Genomic DNA, 24,722 nt, shown 5'->3' with positions numbered 1-24,722 from the left:
TGGGAGCCTGTAAGGACTCCATGGGGAGAAGCCTGCCTGCCTGGGAATGAGGGTGAGAGGGAGGGAGAGTCTGAGAGGGCTGGAGAGCAGGAGTGTGGGGAGGAGGCTAGGGGAGGGAGGTAGAAAGGAAAGAGAGATTTGTTTGTGAATTCCAATACTTGATCATTTAGATCTAGTTGTGCCCACAGCTGTAAGGACAATGACAGAAGCACTAACAAACCACAAAATGATCATCGAAGAGAAATCCTCCAACTCTGCTTGGAGCAGCTGGGGAAAGCCGTAGCCACCTGGCACCTGCCCATCCTTCACTATTCTTCAAATGTCATCTCTTCAGAGCAGGCTTTCTCTAGATCCCTTATTTATCTATCACTAAATAGATAGTGAGCTCACAGATACCAGAGAACACGGATTGGTAATATTATATCTCCTAGTGCTCATCACTGTGACTGTTAGAGGGAATATACATTATGCCTCCAATAAAAATTCCTTGAGTGTCCCTGTGTACCTAGGCCTCCGGTGAAAGCAGGGGTGTGAACAGGACCCTAACGCTGCCCTGCTTTCAAGGGATTCCCCATAACTAACATGTACAAGGAACCAGCCTTCAGCAGGAAATCTAAAATAATTTGTTCCTTTTCTCATTTTCCCTCCTCCTCTCCTGCTGCCCCCGGCCCTTTTAGTCTTGTTAACCCCTCATCAGAGTTTAATACAAACATCACCATGCCACTTATCAGAAAGCTTTGCCAATTTAGGCCTAGTTTTCCTTGTTGTGTATTCTCAAAATGCCTTGCAATTTCCCTTCATATAAATGAGGGCACCTCTCAACCAGGGGTGAACTTGCTCCTTTCCTGAGATTATGTGACAACATCTGGAGATATTTTTGATTGTCACAACTGGGGAAGAGGTTGCTGTTGGCATCTAGTGGTTAGAGGCCAGGGATGCTGCTAAGCAGCCTGCAATGACCAGGACAGCTCCCACAACAAAGAATGATCTGGCCCAAAATGTCAATAGGGCTGAAGTTAAGCACCCCTTATAGAAATCATCACAGTTTAGAGTTATGCATCTAGTTTTTACTCCACTAAACTATGAATTCCAAAAGGGCAGGGACTAAGTCTGTTTTGCATCATTGTATTCCCAAAGACTCACAAGTAGTAGGTACTCAACAATCATTTTTAAATGCTATCATTAAAGGAATGTTAAATCTATTCTCTGAAACAGAATACACCATTCAGGTAATTTTTCCTTCTTTATTGCAAGTATGCATATCAGCATGCAAAATTTAATTTTCTGTTTTCATTTACCATGTTCTAGAAACAAAAGTTTTGAATTGCATGGCTGGATTTTGGTTTAATTGAGGAGGCTCTATTTCATAAGAAAATATTTGTTTTAGTACATTAGGACATTCTTGGGAAGTTGACAAGACATATTAAAATGAATGAGCCTGAATGAAGCAGTCGCTCACACTTTGCAGCACATCGTGCTGACAAGCCTTAATGACATAAATGGCATGAAGCCTAACACATGTGATGACCAGCATTTCACAGAGTTATCAGAGTGGCATCATTCCTGAAGCAAAAGGTGATACAAGCTCCTATACTTCATCTCTGCTCCCTAGTAACAACAATAAGCTTGGATTCTACTGAGCCATGTCTTGGAAGACTGATAGTTCTAAAGCCTCTAATTATAATCTTGAGTCATAATATTTGCTTGAAAGCTTTAACTCAAATAAACATTCAAATGTAATTTTTCCATAGAAGTCAATTTCTGGAAGAGATACAATGTAAAAACACAGGCAAAAGAATGTGGTTAATTATTAAACCAAATCTGAAACAATGTACTAAAGTAACACTTAAAAGCATGTTACAAACCACACTGGACCTACTTTCATCCAGAAATGTTTGCTCTCTCCATGAGGGAGTGAATTCTTTAAATATACATAGAACCTTCATTTGAAAGAATACCAACCCATTCATCTATTAAATTCCTATGTTGAAATTTTGTGTGAGAAAATACATCAAGATTTTAGTTTCATACAGCTTAATTTTACCTTAAAAAGATCCACAAGCCAGTTTTGATTCTTGTTGTTTTTCCTGAAAGTCTTTGAATCTCTGGTTTTCACTCTACTAAGTATAGGCCAGCACTTGGGGGCCCTGAGACACTTTTTTTTTTTTTTTTTTTTTAATTTTGCAGCTACAATATCCAAGGCTCTTTCTACTAGGTATTGAAGAGAATATATAAAATTCAGAGCTGGGTGTGGTGGCTCACGCCTGTAATCTCAGCACTTTGGGAGGCTGAGGCAGGCGGATCACTTGAGGCCAAGAGTTTGAGGCCAGCCTGCGCAACATGGTGAAACCCTGTCTCTACTAAAAACACAAAAATTATCTGGGCGCATGCCTGTAATCCCAGGTACTTAGGAGGCTGAGGCACGAGACTCCTTGAACCTGGGAGGCAGAGGTTGAGCCAAGATCGTGCCACCACACTCCAGCCTGGGCAACAGAGCAAGACTCTGTGTCAAGGGGGAAAAAAAAAATCAGAATCCCTGTCCTCAAATCCCAACTCTCAGTCTCTCTGAATTTGGACTTTTTCCTCTGGTCTCTTCCCTCAAGGAGCTTAAGTTCTTATGGGGCAAAAAACATGGACTTTAGAGCTTGATTTGTATAAAACTTTTTTTTGAGTGAAAGAATGAATCGCATTTGACAAGTGAGAAGAGTAAGGCTTGGAGAAGTTAGTTGAAAACAGTATAAAATGGAGGCTATCTTCCTCGGTGTCTTAAGGCCCTTGAGGGCATGAACATGAGGGCAGTGAGCAGAGACTCAGAGTGGTTCAGTTACTCTCTTATGAATCAAAGCAATAGCCTGATTCTGCATCTCGTCGCATTTTCAGTGCAATAAAAGATGCTCTCAAATAGGTGAAAGCCTCCATGGAAGAACTGTCTATTCTTAGGATTTTACTGAGATTACACTGTAGAGAAGAAATGGCCAGAAAGCATTTCTGCAAAACCAAATCTCCATGTTTGTTGGCTATATTTATTGGGATAATTTTAGTAATAATAGATGAGAAAAATAACACTTTTTTTTTGAGACAGAGTTTCGCTTTTGTCCCCCAGGCTGGAGTACAGTGGCTCAATCTCCGCTCACTGCAACTTCCGCCTCCCGGGTTCAAACGATTCTCCTGCCTTAGCCAACTGAGAGTAGCTGGGATTACAGGTATCTGCCACCACACCTGGCTAATTTTTGTATTTTTTGTAGAGAAGGGGTTTCACCATGTTGGCCAGGTTGGTCTTGAACTCCTGACGTCAAGTGATTCACCTGCCTTGGCCTCCCAAAGTGCTAGGATTACAGGTATGAGCCATCACAGATGGCTAAAACTTTCTATTACTCTAATAACAGTAAGCAAATCAGGAAAGCTAATATTTTCTTGGGCATGGGCTTCATTAAAAAAGTCATTGAAGCTGGGGTTATTTCTTATTCATTTTTGTTTCCCACATAGCATCTTGTACATTATAGGCACTTGATAAATATTTGTTCATTGGCTCTGCTTACTGCTCTGATAAAAGAGATCTTAAAGGTGGTATTCAAATAGAACATGAAAACCTACTAATAAAACAATACTATCTATACCTGTTTCAATGAATATAATAACACTACTAAAGTCATATAGCGTGTACCCGTTTTCATTGCTGCCATTTTCCTCCATTTAGCAAGCATTAAGAAGAAGCGAGATTTCCTTCCCTCTCTCCCTTTTTAATATAATGCCCATCTACTGTCATCATCTGACTTTCTGTGTAACAAAGGGAAAAAGACAAGTGATACTATGCTTATTATTATGGGAGACTGATGACAAATTTCAGCATAGTGGTCCTACCATGTGAGTCAGTTGATATAGAAATTTCTATCTAAGCAGAGGATTGTCACAAGGTGAGTATTTTAATGTGGCAGAACTAGAGCAGAACATGTAACACTGAATATGTGCCAAGGATTGGCTGCATATTTTATATGCATTATTTTATTTAAGTCTCTTATAACCCTATGAGGTAGGTATTCCTTCCTACACAAGCTCATAATGGAAAATAACATATGTGGGACTGTGAAGGGGAGGTGAGAATACTGAGGCTCTCAGGAGCCTGTCTCCTACCAGGGCTTCCCAAGGTGGTGTTCAGCTCCTTGGTGATTTTACCATGGTTCTCATCTTTGGGCCTCTCCCTTATAGGTGTAGAAACTTGCATTATCAGCAAGTCAAGAATGGCCCCATTTCTCAGAGGTGAGAAATGCATCACCAAACTGAGGGGACTGGAGTATGAGACTGGTGGATGTGTAATAAGACATTTGTTGTTACAGGTGTAGAACACTTGCTAAAACAGAACTGCATGGGAGACTCAATAAAACCAGAAGATCACAAAGCAAGTAGGGAATGGAAACAAAATAAGCTTTATCCAAAGAGATGGCAAAGCCATTGTAATTGGAGCCCTTGGAGCCCTCAGCAACAACCCCTCTCTATCTTTACATCAGGGATGATCTAGCTATTGGGCTTGGAACACTTGAAGACCACTAACTAAGGTACCCCCTCTTCTCTGGATGGTGCCAATGTTTCCTTCTGCGATCCTTTTTCCCATGCTTCCTTCCCAAAAATGAAGGGTTCTTCCATTTTTCCAGTGAGAACCAAATTCCATTCTAATGAGCACTTTCCTTATTGATTTGTATAGACACATTTGGTCAGGTTACAGTCAGGTCTTGCTTTTTAAAGTTCTTTGGTCTCATGTTGAGGAAATGGTTCTTAATCTCTTTGGGGTCCTAAACTCTTTTAAGAATGTATTGAAATACAAAGAGATATATAAATTCAAATACATATAATTTTGAGGGATTTCAAGATTCTTAGAAACTCATACTGGAATCCAAGTTTTAAGACCATTGCTTGAGGTAACTGTGCATATTCCTGCTCTTATCCATTAATGTAGTGATAAGGTGTATCAGCATCTATGAGGGACCTATAATCCTTATGAACTGGGATTGATTCTATTTTATAAAGAAAATTGAAGCTCAGGGTATAAGTGACTGGCTTAAGGCCCAGTGAGGGCAGATTACAGAATATGTCAGTCTCTATAGAAGATATAAGAATATCTGTAACTCTTTTCTTTTTTTGAGCAGCATCTCTCACTGTTGTCTAGGCTAGAGTGCAGTGACACAATCTTGGCTCACTCAAGCCTTGACCTCCAGGGCTCAAGTGATCCTCCCACTTCAGCCTCCCAAGTGGCTGGAACTACACGTGTGTGCCGCCATGCCCAGCTAATTTTTGTGTGTGTATGTATATATAAGTGTGTGTGTGTGTATATATATTTTTTATATATATTATATATATTAAAGTATTATGAGTATTATATATAATATATATTAGAGTAATATATGTGTGTGCGCATATATGTATCTACTACATACACACACACACACACACACACACATACACACATATACAGTAGAGATGGGGTTTTATCATGTTGCCCAGGCTGGTCTTGAACTCTTGAGCTCTAGCAATCCTCCCACCTCGGCCTCCCAAAGTGTTGGGATTACAGGCATGGGCTAAAGTGCCCAGCTAAATGTCTGTAACTTTTAAGATCACTCTTTAAAAATAAAAATTTCATCACAAATTCAAAAAATCCAGAAAGAGAAAGTAAGTGGAGAGACAGGGAAATGGCATTTGTGACTTTTGAGTACCTGAAGATGGCCACATTTTTTTTCTTTTAGTCAGTAAAGACATGGATTAACTTGCCACTATCTGCATTTTACAGAAGAATAGAAATTTCCCAAGGTTAAATAACTTGCCCAGATTTCTTTAAGTGACAGAACTAGAATTTGAAGTAGGAAACTAAGAAGTTGTATTTCATAAGCTGTGCTCTTACCCCCTCTGCTATGTGACCTCTGGCCACAGCCTAAGCAATTTCTCGCTTCCCTCATCTCTATTGGCAAGGTCTTAACTGAAGTTGCCAAAGGCAGTCAAATAACATTCTTTAAGCACACTTGAGAGTGTGATTGTGCAAAAACACTAAAACTTCAAGTTCAAAAGAGTCAGAGTCCAGGATAACCCTCAGGTGGATGAGAGGCATATGATTCATATCCTTTCCTTCAGTTTTTCAGAGACATAAAATGGTTTATGTTTGACTTCAAGAATGGTCTATCTTTGCATTTTCTTTGTGTGTTGTGTTATATTTCATTAGGCAATGAAGGCTTCTTTTCTTCCCCTCCAGGTAATAAGTAGTGATTTATCACAATCACTTGTCACATTTAACTTAGCATTCATTCCATGAAAAGATTTTCCATACATTTCCAATGTGAAATTTAAATGTTAATGTCCATAGATAAAGAAGTATAGCAGTATGTGTTACTTTTTTTTCCACTATGAAAACCATTTTCAGGAATTTAGACTGTTAAATAATCATTCCTTTTATGAGACTAGCTCTAAAGATACATATAAATTTTGAAATCTATAGTATTACTTGGCAATTTTAGTGCTTTACTTTTTGCAGCCAATCATGGAAGACTTGCTTTTATAGCTTTCTCTGCAGAGTCATCTTAATTATAGGGAAATCCCTTTACAAATGGCTTTCCATTTACAGTGCTTCAGCTAGAATCTAAAGTTGGTTTTATCGGAAATGATAAAAAATTACTCTTCCTGAGACACAGAGTTAAGAATCAGAATTGGAAATGAACTAAGTTCTTTTAGCTTTAGAAAAAAATTTAAATTGATCATATTCTTCCCTTCTAAACAGTTTATCCCAAAGAGGTTTAACACAGTAAAATCTCTTTGATTTTCAGGTACTTAAGAAAATGTTTCAAGGCAAAAGAAGTCATATAGATTACCTAATTCAATCCACACATTTAACTGAATGTGAGTTTCATCCAATTTACAGAACTAGTGATAGAGCCAGGACTAGAACCCCTGCCTATGGGATATCATTTGTACCATTTAAGCCACACTCTGCTTCCAATGTTGAACCCTTCTTGTGCTTTCTACATAACCCACATGGGTGGGAGAGATCTCTGGCTCCAATAACAGAAATTTCTTTTAGTCGTCCTTTATAGCATCTAGACAACCTGGCATCATATTATTTGTTCATTTGGCTATTGTTTTTCTCCTTCAAAGAATATAAACTCCATGAGGACAAACAATCTGTGACTTTTAATGGTATCTGGCACATAGTAGGACTCAATAAATAACTTGTTAAATGGAATTTCAAATTTAACCCTAAACATTCTTATTTAAAATATATAATTTGGGCCAGGTGCAGTGGCTTATGCCTGTAATTCCAGCACTTTGGGAGGCTGAGAAGGGAAGATGGTTGAGGTCAGGGGTTCAAGACCAGCCTGGGCAACATAGCAAGACCCCATCTTTATAAAAAAAATTAAAAATTAGCTGGGCGTAGTGATATATGCTTGTAGTCCTAGCTACTTGCAGGGGGTGGCTGAAGCAAGAGGATCACTTGAGCCCAGGAGTTCAAGGTTAGAGCAAACTGTGATCATACCACTGCACTCTAGCCTGGATGACAGAGTGAGGCCCTGTCTCTAAAAAAAAGAAAAAAAGAAAAAAGAAATAAAATTTATACATTACATTTTACTTCCTAAAATATCCACGTTTGCTTTGACTGGAATTTTAAATAATTAATATCTGAATGTCTTCAGGGAAGAATAATTATTCAACAAGATAAGGAATCATCAAAAGAAAACATGGTAAATTCCATTACATCAAGGGCTTCTACGCAATAGAAAGCCACCATAAAGAGATTGTAAATACCAGAAATCAAGAGAAGAAAATCGCAACACATATAAGAAACAAAGGATTAGTATCCAGAATACATCAATAACTTCTAAAAATCAGTAAGGACAATAAATACCAGTTACCCATTAAAAATGGTAAAAGATATAAACATATATTTTAAAGAAGAGAAAACACAAATCACTAATGGCCAATAATGACCAATAAAAGTAAGATCAGCTATTTCACCTCTTTAGTAACCAGGGAAATGCAAACTAAAACCCACCATCATATATACTCCGTCTAACTTAAAGCAGGAACTGAAAGAGACATTTGTACACCCGTGTTCATAGAAGCATTCTTCACAACAGCTCGATGGTGGAAGCAATCCTACTGCCGAGAGATGGATGAATGGATAAACAAAATACTCTGTTTACAAATAACTTACAATGGAATATTAGCCTTAAAAAAGGAAGAAAGTCTTGTCACATACTATAACATAGCTGAACTTCGATGACATTATGCTAAGTGAAATAAGCCAGGCACAAAGGGACAAGTACTGTATGGGTCCATTTCTATGAGGCATCCAGAGTAGTCAAATTCATAGAGACTGAAAAAGAATGGGTGATTACCAGGGGCTGACAGGAGAGGGAAGGGGGAATTATTTTTTAATATGTAGAGTTTCAGCTTGAGATGATGAAAAAAAGGTCTGGAAATAGATTGTGTTAACGGTTGCACAACCATATGAATGTACTTAATGCCTCTGAACTATGCACTTAAATATGGTTAAAATTGTAAAGTTTGTTGTGAATGTTTACCAACAACCACAATGAGATATCATTTTATATCCACTAGATTGAAAACAAAAAACAAAAATCTAACTTCCAACAATAGCGAGCATCTGGTAATTGCTGTGGACTGAACTGTGTCTCCTATCCACCCTAAATTCATATGTTGAACCCTAACCTCCCCCCACCTTGACCATTTCACAATATGACTGTATTGAAGATAGGGCCTTTAAGGAGCTGATTAAGGTTAAAATGAGGTCATAAGCATGAAGCCCTGATCCAACAGAGCTGGTGTCTTTATAACACAGGGAGAGACATTAGATCTTGATCTCTGTGTGTGTGTGTGTGTGTGTGTGTGTGTGTGTCCCACTCTCTCTCTCTTATCTCTCTCTCTCTCTGTCTCTCTGTGCTATGTGAGGACATGAAGAGAAGGTGGCCATCAGCAAGCCAGGAAAAGAGCCCTCATCGGAAAATCAAATCTTGCTGGAACCTTGATCTCAGACTTTCCAGCCTCCAGAACTGTGAGAAAATAAATTTCTGCTGTCTAAGCTGCGCAGTCTGTGACCTATTGTTACGACAGCCTGAGCAAACTAAGTAACAGTGGAGCAATGGGCGTCACATGCTGCTGATGGCAGGGACACAGAACAGCCTGGCCTGATCTAGCACAGCTGCACTGGTGCAGGCCCATAGCCCAGTCAGGCCGCTACATGGTGTGCATTCTAGGGAACCTAGCATGTGTATAACATGAGACAAGTACAGGGAAGTTAACTGGAGCATCATTTGTATTGGCAAAATCTGGGAACGACCAAAATGTACACTGACAGGAGAGTAGAAACTGCAAAAAAAAAAAAAAAAAAAAAAAAAAAGGTAAATAATAACTTTAAAAACACAGGACAACCTTACATTTAGGAAGATAAAGGATGATGAAATCTTTGAGGGGTATAGAGGGGCTTAACATGGTTACCAATATTCTGTATTTTAAGCTCTGTGATGGGCATGTGAATGTCTTCTTTTGTCTTCTTTTTTAAAACATGTATGTCCATCTACATACTCTTATTTCACACATCTAGTATATATATTAACAATTAAACTAAATGAATAAAAATATGCAAAACCCAAAGCATATAGCTTAATTTTGTTAATCTTGGTCCAGAATTTTTTGTTAATAATTTTATATCTCTCCTCTTATTTTCATATGCTTTAAAAAAAATTACAGAAGATAAACAGTTAAAGTAATTAAGCTCAACTTAAAAATTTCAACTTCTTATTTTATTCATTCAAAATCTGAGCCCCCTTGGAGCCAATTTTCCTTAAAGACTGTAGAATCCTCTACTGATCTCCCAAGTTCTCCTAGTCTTGCTCAGCTCTCTTACACAATTTTCCAGCATATGTGTCTATCATATGATAATGCAGGAGAGAGAGAAATGGAAGGTCATAAATAAACAGAGTGTAAAACTTCAAGTTTCAGGGCATAACTGGGACAGATAACTAAGCAAGCAGAATTCTGATACAATAAATTACTTGAACTGCCTGAAAGAGTCAGCTACATAAATCACAATTTTACCAGAAGTGCTACAAAATCTATGCTGGCTACCAAATGCACTGTGAACACTAAAAACTCTTTTGTATGCTGTCAGCCAAGACTTCACATGGTGTATGTAAAGTCTGAGGGCCATTTAGATATATGCCACAGGCTTCTATACACAATGATCAAGAATAACTTTCCCCTCTCAGAATGAGAATATAGTCGTTCTTATGAAAACAGTTATTTTTGTTACGGCTTGGGGTGAGAGCGATGGCGAGTTGTTAGAAAGAGTGAGAGTAAAAGGTTATGAATGTTGAAACCCCTAAGAAATACCATATTTTGCATTTTATTCCACAAATTATTTTGAGGGTTCTGACGATGTTACATATAACTATTTTAGGTGTACTCACATTTATCACTTTTTAAAATCTGCAATATATACCCTTAATAGGTATTACTTCTCCCATTTTGTACATTAAAAAAAGAGAAAGAGGTTACATAACCTGCTCAGGGTTACAATGTGAGCAGGTGAGTGTTAAAATTCAAACTTAGTTCTTCTTAATCAAACTCCAGTACTTTGGCCACTGTACTGTTTCTTACTGCCCCACAAAATAGTTTTTATAATGACAGACAAAATAGTTAACAAGTCAAGAGCTAATCAGCCAGGCTCCTTGATTCTTTCCCAAACTAGTTTAAGGGCTTCTCTTACCTTTTTGGCTATATTCTTCCTACTCATTAGTTTTTAGTAAGATAAACCAAGAAATACGAAATCAATTTTGTCAATTTAGGTCCTTCTTTAGAGGTCAGATCATCATGTCTAAGGTGAGTCTTGGGATCTCTCTCTCTCTCTCTCTTTTTTTTGTTTTGGTCTCAGCTTTACATCCTGTAGCTTTACTTGTAACACACACAAAGTGCATATGATATAGTGCTGGCCTACAGCCAGAGTTGTGAGGTGACAGTGCCTGGGTAAAAACCCAGGGACAATACTCAACAGCTCTGGTGCTTTGGGCATTTTACACAACCTCCTTGTGTTTCAGTTTCTTTGTGAAATGGGGATTGGTTTGGCTATGAGGATTAAACAATAGAATGTATTAGGTTGGTGCAAACCTAATTGTGGTTTAACAGCTAAAGCATGTAGTCAATCCTGGCATATAACAAGAGGTTAATAAATGTTTGGCATTACTATTAGTAACAGATCTACATATATACATGTGTAAATATTATATATTTTGTAATATATGCCTAATAAATGTTAGGTATTCCTATTACTATTAGTATACGACTGTTAGTAGGGTACTAATAGTATTACTAATCACAGAGTATGCTACTACTAGTGAACTGAGGTGCCATGTAGGGTGGGAGAGGTGAGCACTGAGGTAGAAAAGGATCAGGGAGATCTTCTGGAAGAGACTAAGCTTGAGTTATGTTTCAAAGGGTGAGCAGAAGTTAGCTAAAGGAAGAAGATGTGTGTATTGGGGGAGGGCATTCCAGGAAAGAGGGAATGGCATTTGTGAAAGCACACAGCATAGAACAGCACAATGAACAGGTTGGATGTGTGAGGGAGAAAATCAGGGACCAATTACAGCACAGTGGGAGGAGCAAAGATCAAATTTAGGTGGATCCATTAAGGACTGGATAGCTAGTGGAAAATGACTCTTTCAGGTAGGTGGGTTGTGAAGAGATTAAACAGTTATTCCAGGAGTTAGAAAGAACCACAGAAAAGAATGATAAATAATCCAGCATAAAATGTCCATTTGAACTATCATCGCATTCTTAGTTTTCAAATTTTTGAATTTTCTAGTATAAAAGTCTAAAATTTCAGAGATAAAAGTTGTAAAAAACAACTGCTTCAAATATCCTCATTGCCATTTTTCCATTAAAACTTACCACACATGAAAATGAGCAAGAACTATTCTTTCATGACACATATGAGCAACTGGATGAATTTAGTACAAGCACAGTTACACTAGTAGAGTTAAAATAGAAGCTGAGACAAGCTCTGAGGAAGCAGAATTAAACAACATCATTCTCTATCCATACTGAATGATCAGCAACCCCTTGAACATATGCTGTGCCTTTCCACATACCCACAATTCTCTCTAGAATGTCCTTCACTCCTTTCTTTTTGACCTGATATTTTCTACTTGGCCTTCAAAATTCAGCTGAAGGGTCACTTCTCCTGAAACCCTCCACCAACCTTCCAACCAGCTTCAGGTGCTTATTCCCTTGGTCCCAAAGCACCTCATGCATACTTCCATCTCAGCACTTTCTACACTGCAGTTTAATGATTGCTGTTATGCTTATTTGAATTACTACTAAACTATGAAGTTTTTGAAGACAGAGATCACAGTTATTCAGAATAGATACCAGGCCTGACTCTATCCCTCTAATTCCAAGCACATTACTTAGCACATATTAGTTGCTGAATAAAAATATGCAATTTATCGGTTCAACATCAGACAAACATAGACTGAAAAATAAATTGGTCATCCCTAGAATAACAAGATGCCTTTTAAACAGATTCCTGATTTTTCCATCTCAAAACTACAAATAGATTATATGGCAAAATATCCCAGAGATACTCAAGCTAGAAGAAAAGACTCAACCAATGTCTCTCAAAGTTGATTTTGAGAGTGGTGAGGATGTTTTCCTTCTTGTGTCCATTAAAACTCCTTTGGTTTCCAGATCAGTCCACCTTCAAATCAATAGTTATGATTTTTCATTATTGAGAAAGAAGAACAACTTTCACATGCACAAAATAGGCCATTATAGCATTACTGGGTCATTTTCTCCACACACAAGCATAAAAAAACTAAAAGAGAAATATTCTAAGAATTAATATTTCAAGCAAAAGCCATTCTGGGTTTTGTCATAATCTTTCAAGGGAATTTTCTCTCTAGTTCTCCCAAAGCACATTGACTGTACAAAGAAAAATCACTTGACTTTTAAAGCAAAAACAGACAAAATATGTGTCTGTAAATAGTTCGTAAACCCCATTGGGGGAAAATTCCTTATACAACAAGAACAGAACAACACTACAGTGAATTAGACAATGACAAAATCCAATGCAAGAGTGCCAATAACTTTTTCTCCCCAGAGGATCGCCCAAATTTCTGTGCAAATTTCTATGCTAGAGTAGGCTGAATATTAAGTACACATAGTATAGTCATATTTTTCCTCATTTTAGACAAACATGGCTTTATCTGACACGCTGAGGTAGTAATCCTTTAGGATAATTTGTCAATTTAGTTCCATTCACTTAAGTATGCCAGGCTCTGTGGAAATGGTAGTAACCCAGACACTGTTGATGACTCACAGAACTCACAGAAACAGATGTCTGCAGTCAAATGTGAGCACAAAGATCTGCACAGGTGCTACCACTACCCAGGGGCAAGAGAAGCTAAGTCAGACAGTGGGGGCCTTGACAAAACCATGTGGGACATCCGAGGGGAGCTTTAAGGGATGAGCCTAAATAAGTCAGACTGGGAGGGGGGGATCCTTGGGGAGTGGTGGGCCTGGATCCCTGATTACATTCTTATTTAGTTTTTAAATTTTTGAATTTTCTAGTATAAAAGTCTAAAATTTCAGAGATAAAAGTTGTAAAACATACCTGCTTCAAATATCCTCTTTGCCATTTTTCTATTCAAAATTATCACACATGAAAATGAGCAAAAGCTATTCTTTCATGACACATGAGCAACTGGATGAATTTAGTGCAAGCACAGTTACACTAGTAGAACTAAAATGGAAGCTGAGACAAACTCCGAGGAAATGTTATTTCTTTGAATTAATATAAGTTAATTCAAAATAACCCTGAGAATCTTGTAAAGACCTGGAGGGATTCCCAAGGGCATTAATTCTGTGGGTCACCTCTCTCTCTTACCTTCACCATGCCTTATAAGGATCGCAGTGCTACCATCACCTAGCACTGTTCAGATCACATTCCTACTGAACATGTGCAAAGTAGAAATAAGCATCACCTTAAACGTGAAGGACGGAGTAACAGTTTTTATGACAGCCATACTGCCAATAGAAAGGGTATCCTGAATGGAAAAAATAAAGATCATAGTGTTGTAGACTGCTTTACTCTTCAACAGAATTGACTGTGTGCCCTCAGTGCCAAGTTACAACGTGAATTACAATGCTAAACAAGACACAGAGCTTGGACGACCTTATCAATCTCGTGGGGGAGAGAAGCCAGTGGACAGGTTCTTACAATATAGTGTTAAATGCCATCCTAGGGGATGTTGCAGGTGCCAAGAAAACACAACAGGAACAACTAAACCAGACTTTGCAGGGAGGAGGGTGGTGCTGGGAAAGTGACATCTAAATCAAGGCTGGAAAGAAGGGTTTACAGAAGAAAAGGGGGATGTAGAGGAGAGCACTCCAGCTAAAGGGAACAGCATGTGAAAGGCAGGGAGGCACCACGTGCCTGGTGAATTCCATGGGCTAGCAGCAGGTCAGGACTGCTAGAAAGGAGTACAGTGGAAGGGGAAAGAGTGTGTGTGTGTGTGTGTGTGTGTGTGTGTGTGGTAGGGCAGAGACGAGAAACTGAAGCTAGACTGTTAAGTAAGAGCCAGGTCACCAATGAGACTATATTAAAGAGTTGGAGCCTTATCCCCAGGATGATGGGGAGCCATCATGGTGTCTTCAGCACACAAATGACAGAAGCAGATTCCTGCTTTAGGAAGAACCCTATGGATGCAGGGTGGAGAATGGGTTGAAAGGGATCAGGGAGGGCCCAGAAGGGCAGTTAAGAATCTGATCTAAGTAATCCAAAGACTAACATTTGCAAATTGTGAACAATGATTCTAAAATCCATTTGGAAGGATAAATGAGTAAGAATAGGCATACCTCCTTCCTAACCCTCTACCCCATCCCATCTAAGATATTAAACTTATTTTAAGACTAATGTAATTAAAATGCAGTGATAATAGTACAGAAATAATGCAGATGAATCAATGGAACAAAAAGTCAAGAAGTAAGCCTAAGTATATATGACATGAACTCAGGTTATTATAAGGGAGGCAAGTGGAATTGTTTTTTAAACTAAATTAGGCTTTGACCATATGTAATAACAAAATATATTCTAGACAAAGATTTAAATACACAAAACAAAGTAAAGGCAATTCATAAAAGAAGACAAGCAGATGCAAAATAAACACAGATACCAATTATTACCCAGCAGATTGGCAAGGGTTAAAGAAGTTCATAACCCAGTTCGTAATCCAGGGGCACTGAGATCATGGGGAAACAAGGACCCTTCCCTACATTGGTAGGAGTGTTTAAATAGGCACGTCCTTTCTGGAAGACAGTTTAACAAAATGAACCAAAACTTTTAAAATGTGCATTCTGTTTCACCCAGAAATGCTCTTTCTAGAAATGCATCCTAAGGAAATAACTAGACAGCCACCCAAACATGTATGTGGCAATAGTAACATTCTGAACAATAAATACATTAGTGACAACCAAAATGTCTTGACAGAAACAATGAAATATTATAGAACCACTTAATGTAAAGATACAGAACTATTTTAATGACATGAAATGATAGTCACAAGTATCAGTACATGAATAAACGAGGTTATAGCATGGTGGGGATAGTACAATTCTGAAATACATATTTGCCTAGAAAAAATGGAAATTTATATAGAATTATTAATAATAGTTTAGTTAGAATTATGATTGACTTTCGTATTATTATTATTTATTATTATTATTTTGAAGCAGACTCTTGCTTTGTCACCCAGGCTCTTAGTTTACTGCAGCCTCCACCTCCCTGGCTCAAGCAATCCTCCCACCTCAGCCTCCCCAGTAGCTGGGATTACAAGTGTGCACCACCATGCCCAGTTAATTTTTCAATGTTTTGTAGAAATAGGGTCTCACTATATTGCCCAGGCTGGTCTCGAACTCCCGGGCTCAAGCAATCCTCCTGCCTCATCCTTCCAAAGTGCTGGGATTACAGGCATGAGCCACTATGCCTGGCCTGGTTTCTGCTTTATCCTTACGTATTTTCTGAAATTTTCTTGCCATATGTATTAGTCCATTTTCACACTGCTGATAAAGACATACCAGAGACCGGGAAGAAAAAGAGCTTTAATTTGACTTACAATCCCACATGGCTGGGAAGGCCTCAGAATCATGGTGGGAGGAGAAAGGTACTTCTTACACGGCAGCAGCAAGAGAAAATGAGGAAGATGGAAAAGCAGAAACCCCTGATAAACCCATCAGATCTTGTGAGACTTATTCTCTACCACAACACATGGTAATTATGGGAGTACAATTCAAGATGAGATTGGGGTGGGGACACAAGGCCAAACCATATCACCATGAGTACATATCACTCTTATGATCAGAAGAAACATATACTGTTCATTTTTCTTTTCGTGAAGAAGTGCCAAGAATAACATTGATGGTAGAGTTAATAACTCGAGAGAAACCAGGGAAAGAGCAATTGCCTGTAGCACATTTCAAGTCATTAACTAGTGCCTGCTCCACAGCCTCTTCTCTGTGGATTCAAAAGAAAAACTGATACAGAAAAACTTTCTACCACCAAACCTCAAAAGAGGATTGAAAATCCTTATCAGGAAAACCAGCAGTATTATTGAATAAATTACAAAATATTTTGCACTTCAGTTGCGCAGGTAATGTAGACACTTATACACCACTTTCAATCCCCATATCACATCTCTGCATTTATCAAACCATGTCAAATATTATAACCAGATAACTTAGCATAAAGAAACATGGTTTTATCTTATGTAGGACTCCGTTTGACTTGCAAGAATTCTCATTTACTCATTTAATTCTGTTTTTGTAATTATGAAAGAATAAAAAGCTGTTTCATCTTTTTTAATTTTGCCTATCAAGTACAGCATACAATACTATGGTAAATGTTTTCATAATAGTCTAAAATCAGTAGCAATAAATGTCACCTTAGTTTTGTAATGTATAATTTTTCAATACTCTTGTTTACCTTAGCGTACAGTCTTTAAAAGACCACGTTTAGTGGAAGACCAGGCATTTTTACTGGTGGTAATAGTACTTCCACTAATACAAATGAGTTATTATTAGAGGAATTTATTTCCCCAATGGCTTTATGGTCAATCAGCCACAAATTCAGATTCACACCCAGTTTTAGTTTTATAATGGTATTTTTTCAACTTCTACAGAAAACAATTTTTAAATGAGAAATACTGAAATACTGGAGTGGGCTAATTGAATTTTTCTGCCATCTGCATCGTATAGAGTTTTTAAATTATGGAGCTCATATAGTTCAATCTCCTCATCTTATTGACAAGGAAGCTAAAGCCCAGAGAAAGTTAAGCAGTTCTTCTCATATCTCAACAGTCATTAACAGATTGGAAAACAGACCTTAGGTTGCCTGTCCTCTATTATAGTGTTTTCTTCACTGTGCTACAGAAAGTCTGAGGACCTTATACATGCAACAATTTACAGAATGTTCTCTTATTCATTGAGCTCCCATAATAACCATGTTACTATTACTATTATTATTCTCATTTTACAAAGGGATTAACTTTGGCTTGGAGAATTTAAGTGACTTTGTAACACTTTCAGTCATGAAGTCCAATGCTTTAGATTCCAAAGCCAGAGCTTTGCCACTCAAATCAATGCTGGGATGTGTTTTCTGTAATTAACTCCCATTAAAGGCAATTCATTGCTGGAAAAGTTTTGGAAGTATAAAATTATATAATAATCTTATAAAAAGATTCATAAATTTCAAGATAATTATTTTCCAAGAAAAAAATCTTTTAGAGTATGTATCTTCTCAAAGCATCAGCTTTCTATAGATAATTAAAAATCAAACTCAGAGAATAATGAAAGCTTACCACTATTTGACTTAGCAAGAAATTCAAGAGGACTCTGATCCAGGTTAACCTTTGTATCGTTAATATCAGGAGGCTCATAGTTTAAGTGAAAATCATCAACGTAAGCATCTAGGGCTTCGGAGGCAGACAGATACAGGTTTTCTTTATACTGTATGGAGCCATCAGTATTAAATGATATGCTGTTCAGTATTAAAGTTGCTGGAAGATAAGATTCAGAAGTGCTAAACTGATGTTTCTTAACTGACTCTGCCATGGCTTTCTCACAATGGGCCACAATGTCCATTCATCTTTCAAGAAATTCTAAACACAAAAAAAGGTATGTTAAGTTTTCAGTTAAGTAGGAATGGATACTACTACTCATGGAATCCTTGCTAATCTTTCATGTGTAATTACTTATAAAAATGAAATTACTCTTTATCTCCCTTTGTGTTTACTTGACTTTCAAGCAATGTTCATTGATTGATAGATGATTAGTTTCATCGGCATGACTGCAAGTATAAACCATGTTTCAGAAACATATTTGGGGGAAGGGCAGGCATGGTGGCTCATGGCTATAATCCTAGCACTTGGAGAGCCCAAGGCGGGTGGAAAATTTGAGGTATAGAGTTCGAGACCAGCCTGGCCAACACGGCAAAATTCCATCTCTACGAAAAATACAAAAATAAGCTGAGCGTGGTGGCACACACCTGCAGTCCCAGTGACTTGGGAGGCTGAAGCACAACTGCTTCAACCCAGAACATAAGCCTTGCTAGGTGACCATATAAGAGAGGTACTGCTTTCCTTTGTTTTCAGTTTTACTTGATTAAATAAGTGTTTTGGAATCTTGAGATATTTTTATTTGCTACATTAAAAGAGGGCAATCCTCCAGTATCACATTCTAGCTTTCATTCCCTTCACCTGTCCCCACCCCATTGATGGGATAAGGAAAGTCACATATAAGTTCAAGATGAAAGCAACAGAGGGCCCTGGCATAATAGTGACGGCAAGTAGAGACCAGGTATGAGTGCAGAAAGGAGTAGAATTCAGGGGAGAGGGTGTCCTCTGATGTGCTACTCTGGCTTTGGTACAGGAATTCAGCAGCTGTAGACCTCTTTATTCTCACCTTATGTCAATCACTTACTCTTTGCAAAAACTACAAAAGGTTGGTACAATTAGTACCCTCATTTTCCAGATGAGAAAATGGTGGTACACAGAGATTAAGTAACTTGTCCAAAGCTGTAGACTAGGGAAGCAACAGCCAGGATGAACTCCAGCTGTGGATTCCGAGTCTGAACTTAACCATTGTGCTAGACTCCCACCTTATGTGTGCAGGAACTGCCCAGATGACCTGTGACCCTCTAAATGTTCACCAAAAGTTATGTGCGTCAATGTCTGCCAAAATTGGGTGCCGAGGTTCTGTGGTCTCTAATTTTTCCAATATGCTTATTCACTGGTATGTGGGGGGCGAAATGCCATTCATGTGACAATAATATACACATCAGTACCAAAGATTAAATACTTACTTTTTCAGTCCTTTGAAATTTAGGTGGACATGTTGTACTTTCAGAATGTTACATTATACGACATCATAATACCTAAATTTTGCATCTGTGGAATATTTTTTAGTTTCCTCTAATGTACACAGAAGCTTTTGAGAATCAGAAGAAAACTATGAATCACCTTCCCACAAAAATGCACTTGAGCAGACACAGAGGCAATGGGTTCCAGGATTCCTGAGACTTGCTCATGGTCCCCCTGCATCTGAATTCTAGATTAAGAACTTTTGTCTAAAAAAATTGGTAGCAGTGAAGAGAAAGGAAGAGAAAGAAGGCCAACCAGGAAAAGAAAAATAAGATCCTTATTAGGGATGGAACAAACAAATCCAACATCACATATTCTTAGAGATATGATGGTAAAAAATCTTTTGACTTTAGAGGCCCTGCTCAAAAGGTACTTTGTAAATCATGATCGTCTTCTTCCTCCTCCTTCTCTGGATTTGTCAGTATGAATTAATTACTATTACAGATCAAAGATGATGGGCTTTGGAACTAAAGAGACCTGAGTAAATTCAGTTTATCTTTACTAGCTGTGTGTCTTAATCCCCTCCCTAATATGTGATTCCTTTATTTTAAATTCTGCTTAACAATCTTTAGACCTTGTAGAGTAGCTGCCTGTGTTTGATTTCCTGCTGCTTTGCACTAGCATAGCCATTTCAGGGGTAAGATGTTGAAATACTTTGAAAATAGTTGCTAAAAGCCGTTTCCCTCCACCCACTCCTCCCTCTCCCGCCACCAGTGCCTTCTTGCTACCCAGGCCCCGGCCCACTTCACCCAGAAGCCTTCAGACCTGCTCATGACCAGCAACTTAAGGGGCACCATCTGGCTCCACAGATCCTGCTCCTGGCTATGGCTCAGGTCCATTCTGTCTGGTTGGTGCCTGGCCATACAGATTGTTAAATGTTTTGAATATCACCCTGGAGGGGCCGTGGTATGCAGTAAGTGTTAGTGTTTTTCCCTTCCTCATCCTTTAGTGCTTTGCCTTTCTCTGTTCTGCATATGTATCATGATTTGACCAAGTGATCACTGAGAATATGGCTTCTTCCTTCTCTAAGTTCCAACAAAATAAGGAATGGATGGGTATTTGTAGTTTCCAACTTACAGCAGTTGCTCAATAAATGTTTGCTGAATTGAACTTCAGCCAAAATACTCCATTCACCATAAAGCATGCCAGTGTGACTGGTGCAGCGGGTAAAAATGTTCTGAAAGATGGAGTCTGCTGGGTTTATTGGTAGCTGCTGAGAAACAACAAAACAGGCAAATAGAGTAATGTATTCAAGTCACCAATTTAATCAGAGAATGGCTGAATGCACAGTAAGTAAGAAGTTGTTGAGAGAGTCAGAAATTATCATGTATGTTAGTAATATTTTTGAGGTTCACTTATGGCAAATCTTTAACACCAGACTGTCCAGTATGCTTCCACAGCTCAAAGTCCAATTTTAACTGGAGATTTAAAGACGTTTTCTATATCCACTTAGTTGCATGAATAACATTGTAAAGGAAAGTTGATAAATATTTCTATAACAATCTAGAAAATCAATGTGTAAGATATGCCAGTGATCCTGACAATTGAACACTACTTTATAAGTTTATTTTGTGACTTTCATTGTATCACATATGTGGGAAAGTGCAAATTCATTCTCTTGGTTTTTCACTATATAGGCTCACAGTGGGCTAAGCAAAGAAGAAAGTGAACATTCTTGTAGTTTAAAAAGCAAGAGAACCATATGCAATAGCTTAAAAAAAGAATCCATATATTTCTTAACTGTATATCAAATAAAATCGCAGATTGTTTGGATATTTTCCCTAGCAATTTCATGTTTGAAGTTGGTCTGGCTCGGTTCTCTTTGATAGTATTTTTAAAAATGTATTCATCCTATAAAATCCTCAGGGTGCATGCATCTACAAGGAGGCAACCCAATTCCTGAAGAATATACAATATTTCAAGTAGAGGGACTAAAGAAAGCCATTAGCTCTGTATTCCTTATCACCTTAGGCTAAGTCAATCTCAGTCAAGTAAGCTGAGTTCCTCAAGTCTGGGCAGAGTAAAAGGTCCAGAAATTTGTACTAAGTTCAGTTTCTCTCTCTCATTCAATTCAATTAAACACACAATTATTGACTGACAATGTGCAAGGAACCATGCTAAGCACCGTATAGGGATACAATGATGGGCCAGGCATTATTTCCCTCTCAAGGAGCTTGTAGCCCAGTAGGAAAGATAAAAGCAGCACATAAATAATGTAACTCAAGGAAAGGCATGCTAAATGCCATCGAGCATCCCCAAGAGTGGCTGAAACACAGAGAAGAGAGAAATTACTTCTGTTTGATGGAAATTGGGAAAGTTTCATTTTAGACAGGGTAGTTAAACCAGGACATGAAAAAGATGTAGGTTTCAGATACACGAAAATGAGGAAAATCGATATGTCTGGAAGAAGAAACATAGTCAAAGACATTAAGTAGTAAAATCACACACATACAGATGTAGGAATATATCAGATTTCCTTGGGTTCCTTTCCTTCTGTGGAAGAGGGGGCTGGAAATTCTATGTTATGAACCAAAGTGGTGCGTTTTAGGGCTAGGTATTTTATCTATTTTACAGAAAGGGTAAACCAAGCCTCAGAAAGTTTTTAAAGGCTCTAGGAGAATGTGTCTAGTGAGTTATAGAGTTCATATTATTTCCACTACACCACAGTGTCCACTTTGCCTGTCTTTCCCAACGGCAGGTGAAGGAAGCCAGCACTGCCTCCACTGGCCATTTCCTTCCAAGTGCCCAACAGTGGGTAGCTCCACATCCAAGTGAGGGCACCTCACCCCACCTGTGCAGTTCTCAGAAATCTCTACCTCAGTTTAAGCCACTGATAGAAGAATACTTTTTAAAGTATTCTTAAAAGATCTCATGGGCCCAAGTCTATCTATGCCACCTGTATCTCAGGTTGCTTGGGGGAGACAAGAAGCACCATGACAGATTTGTTTGTTAATCTTGTGAACTTTTTCCAAAGAACTTGGTAAGCAAATAAAGCATGTTTTATGAAATAGATACTATCTTAAACACTCTCAGTCTGACTCAAGAAGTTATAAGCCCTCAAAAATCAAGCTGTGAGTATGCTGTGTTATGGAATTTGAATTTTAGTAGAATGTAGTAAGATGAGTTGCATAAGTTTTCTCAGTAGAATAGAACTAATGGAAATATGTCACACATTCTCTCCATCACCAGACACTGTGATCAATAATACCTTCTTTGAAAGAGAACTTACACATGCTGGTCACTATGATTAACTATCAGCATTTAGACCATTAGCTGATCTTAATGGTCACGAATGAGGAATATAGAAGAAACCAGTGTTTGAAACACATAGAGCATAGGACTGGCAAACCCCTATAATCTTGAGGGTTCAACTCTTCCCTCAAACTACTACCTCTTGTTTATTCAACAAATCTCTATTGTCAATGTAGAAAGGTAATACACAGCAGAGGTTAGGAGTCTGGCTCTGCCACCACACTGACCAGCTTCAAATCTAGCAGCATAACCTTGAGCAAACTACTTAACTTCTCTCTCCTTAAATTGTTTCATCTCCAAAATGAGCATAGTAAAAATACCCAATTCATAGCACTGCTGTAAGGACTAAAAGGGTTAATATGAGTAAAACTTTTTTTTTTTTTTTTTTTTTAATTTTTGAGGCGGAGTCTCGCTCTGTCGCCCGGACTGGAGTGCAGTGGCCGGATCTCAGCTCACTGCAAGCTCTGCCTCCCGGGTTTACGCCATTCTCCTGCCTCAGCCTCCCGAGTAGCTGGGACTACAGGCGCCCGCCGCCTCGCCCGGCTAGTGTTTGTGTTTTTAGTAGAGACGGGGTTTCACCGTGTTCGCCAGGATGGTCTCGATCTCCTGACCTCGTGATCCGCCCGTCTCAGCCTCCCAAAGTGCTGGGATTACAGGCTTGAGCCACCGCGCCCGGCCGAGTAAAACATTTAAGACAATAGGTACATAGTACTAATGTACACAGTAATTATTATTGCCTGCTATGACCCAAATGATGTGCTAGCTCCTCCCAGTAGAACATCTGTTTCCTATTATGATGCATGTACTTTTTGGTTTTAGGGGATTCCAGCCTGCCTAGTCAACAGGTGGTATAGCAACCCTGGAATATTAAACACTAAGAAAAGAAAGTTAGAATTTCATTCCCTACATCTATTTATCTCCTTAAATTTACATTCCATAGTTGAAGGGATTACCCTTCAAGCAGGATCAATACTTGGTTTATTTCACATGCTGGAATCATCTGTAAAGCTCAGGAAAGCCTGAGGCTAGAGGAGAGGCATCAGCAAAATTTAAACTATTTCCCAAATCTCAAGCTTTGAGAGATATTGTATTCTACTGTAGGGACTGCTTTTCTCCTGATGTCATTTAGCTTTCCCCCCAGCATTCTCAATTCCTCTTTATTTCCAAATCAGAGAATACTCAACAATTGTTGTTCTTTTAACGTGGATATGAGCACTTCCACAAAAATAGCTGCTGAAAGACTTTAAAAGATTTTATTCACTTTAAAACACCATGACTAATTGGGGAAAAGAGCAAACAAGCACATTAGGATTATATCCGTAGGCCTATAACTGTTTACCAGCACACTGGCAACATGTTAAGTAGAATTTTACAATACTGGGTAATGAGGAAAAAAAAATCATTCGCTTGGTGAAAATCTCCATGGACCTAATTTTGAGGAGGAGGGAGGCGAGCATTTATTCATTTTTTTTCTAAACTAAATAATATCATCCATCACTTCTAAATATGTTTTTTTAATTAAGGAAAAAAATACTAGAATGAAGAAGGGACCACACAGGCTGCCCAGATCCATTTCCTACCATAATGTACGCCGTATTTTGAGAGTTTTCTCAGTGGAGGTTGTGGCATCTGGAAATACTTGTAAGAAAAATTTAAATACTATGAAGCAAAGGGGTTCTGAAGAGTATGTTGAAATTTAATGGAAGAAAAGTATTCTGCCTTTTGGGAAAGGTGATTTTTCTTAATGAAAAATCAAATGACTTGAAACAAATTCTTATTTCACCACATCTCTAGGCAAAGTCCTATAGTAGAAGCTATGGGAGTGAAATGGTTTGGCTGTGTCCCCACCCAAATCTCATCTCAAATTGTAATCCCTATAATCCCCACATGTCGAGGGAGGGACCTCTTAGGAGGTGATTGGATCATGGGGGCAGTTTCCCCCATGCTATTCTCATGATATTGAGTGAGTTCTCATGAGATCTGATGATTTTATACATGGCAGTTTCC

At 38.4% G+C, this 24,722-nt stretch overlaps 1 protein-coding gene across 2 annotated transcripts in view; it reads right to left on the bottom strand.

Moving 5' to 3' along the window:
• Positions 1-24,722, bottom strand: part of GRIP1 (glutamate receptor interacting protein 1) — a 757,962-nt gene that overhangs the window by 284,341 nt on the left and 448,899 nt on the right. The window contains exon 1 of one of the 2 annotated variants that reach the window (XM_033221361.1): positions 17,904-18,197. The exons of the other annotated variant lie outside the window; for it this stretch is intronic. Within the exon in view, the coding sequence (XP_033077252.1) occupies positions 17,904-18,186 (283 nt within the window). The 5' untranslated portion in view covers positions 18,187-18,197. Of the gene's footprint in view, positions 1-17,903; positions 18,198-24,722 lie in introns of those variants that run through there. 2 annotated transcript variants of the gene reach the window in all.

The sequence above is a fragment of the Trachypithecus francoisi genome, unplaced genomic scaffold (assembly GCF_009764315.1).
Source record: "Trachypithecus francoisi isolate TF-2019V2 unplaced genomic scaffold, Tfra_2.0 Lachesis_group11, whole genome shotgun sequence".
Classification (NCBI taxonomy): Eukaryota; Metazoa; Chordata; class Mammalia; order Primates; family Cercopithecidae; genus Trachypithecus; species Trachypithecus francoisi.
This window is presented reverse-complemented; position numbering and strand designations above follow the sequence as displayed.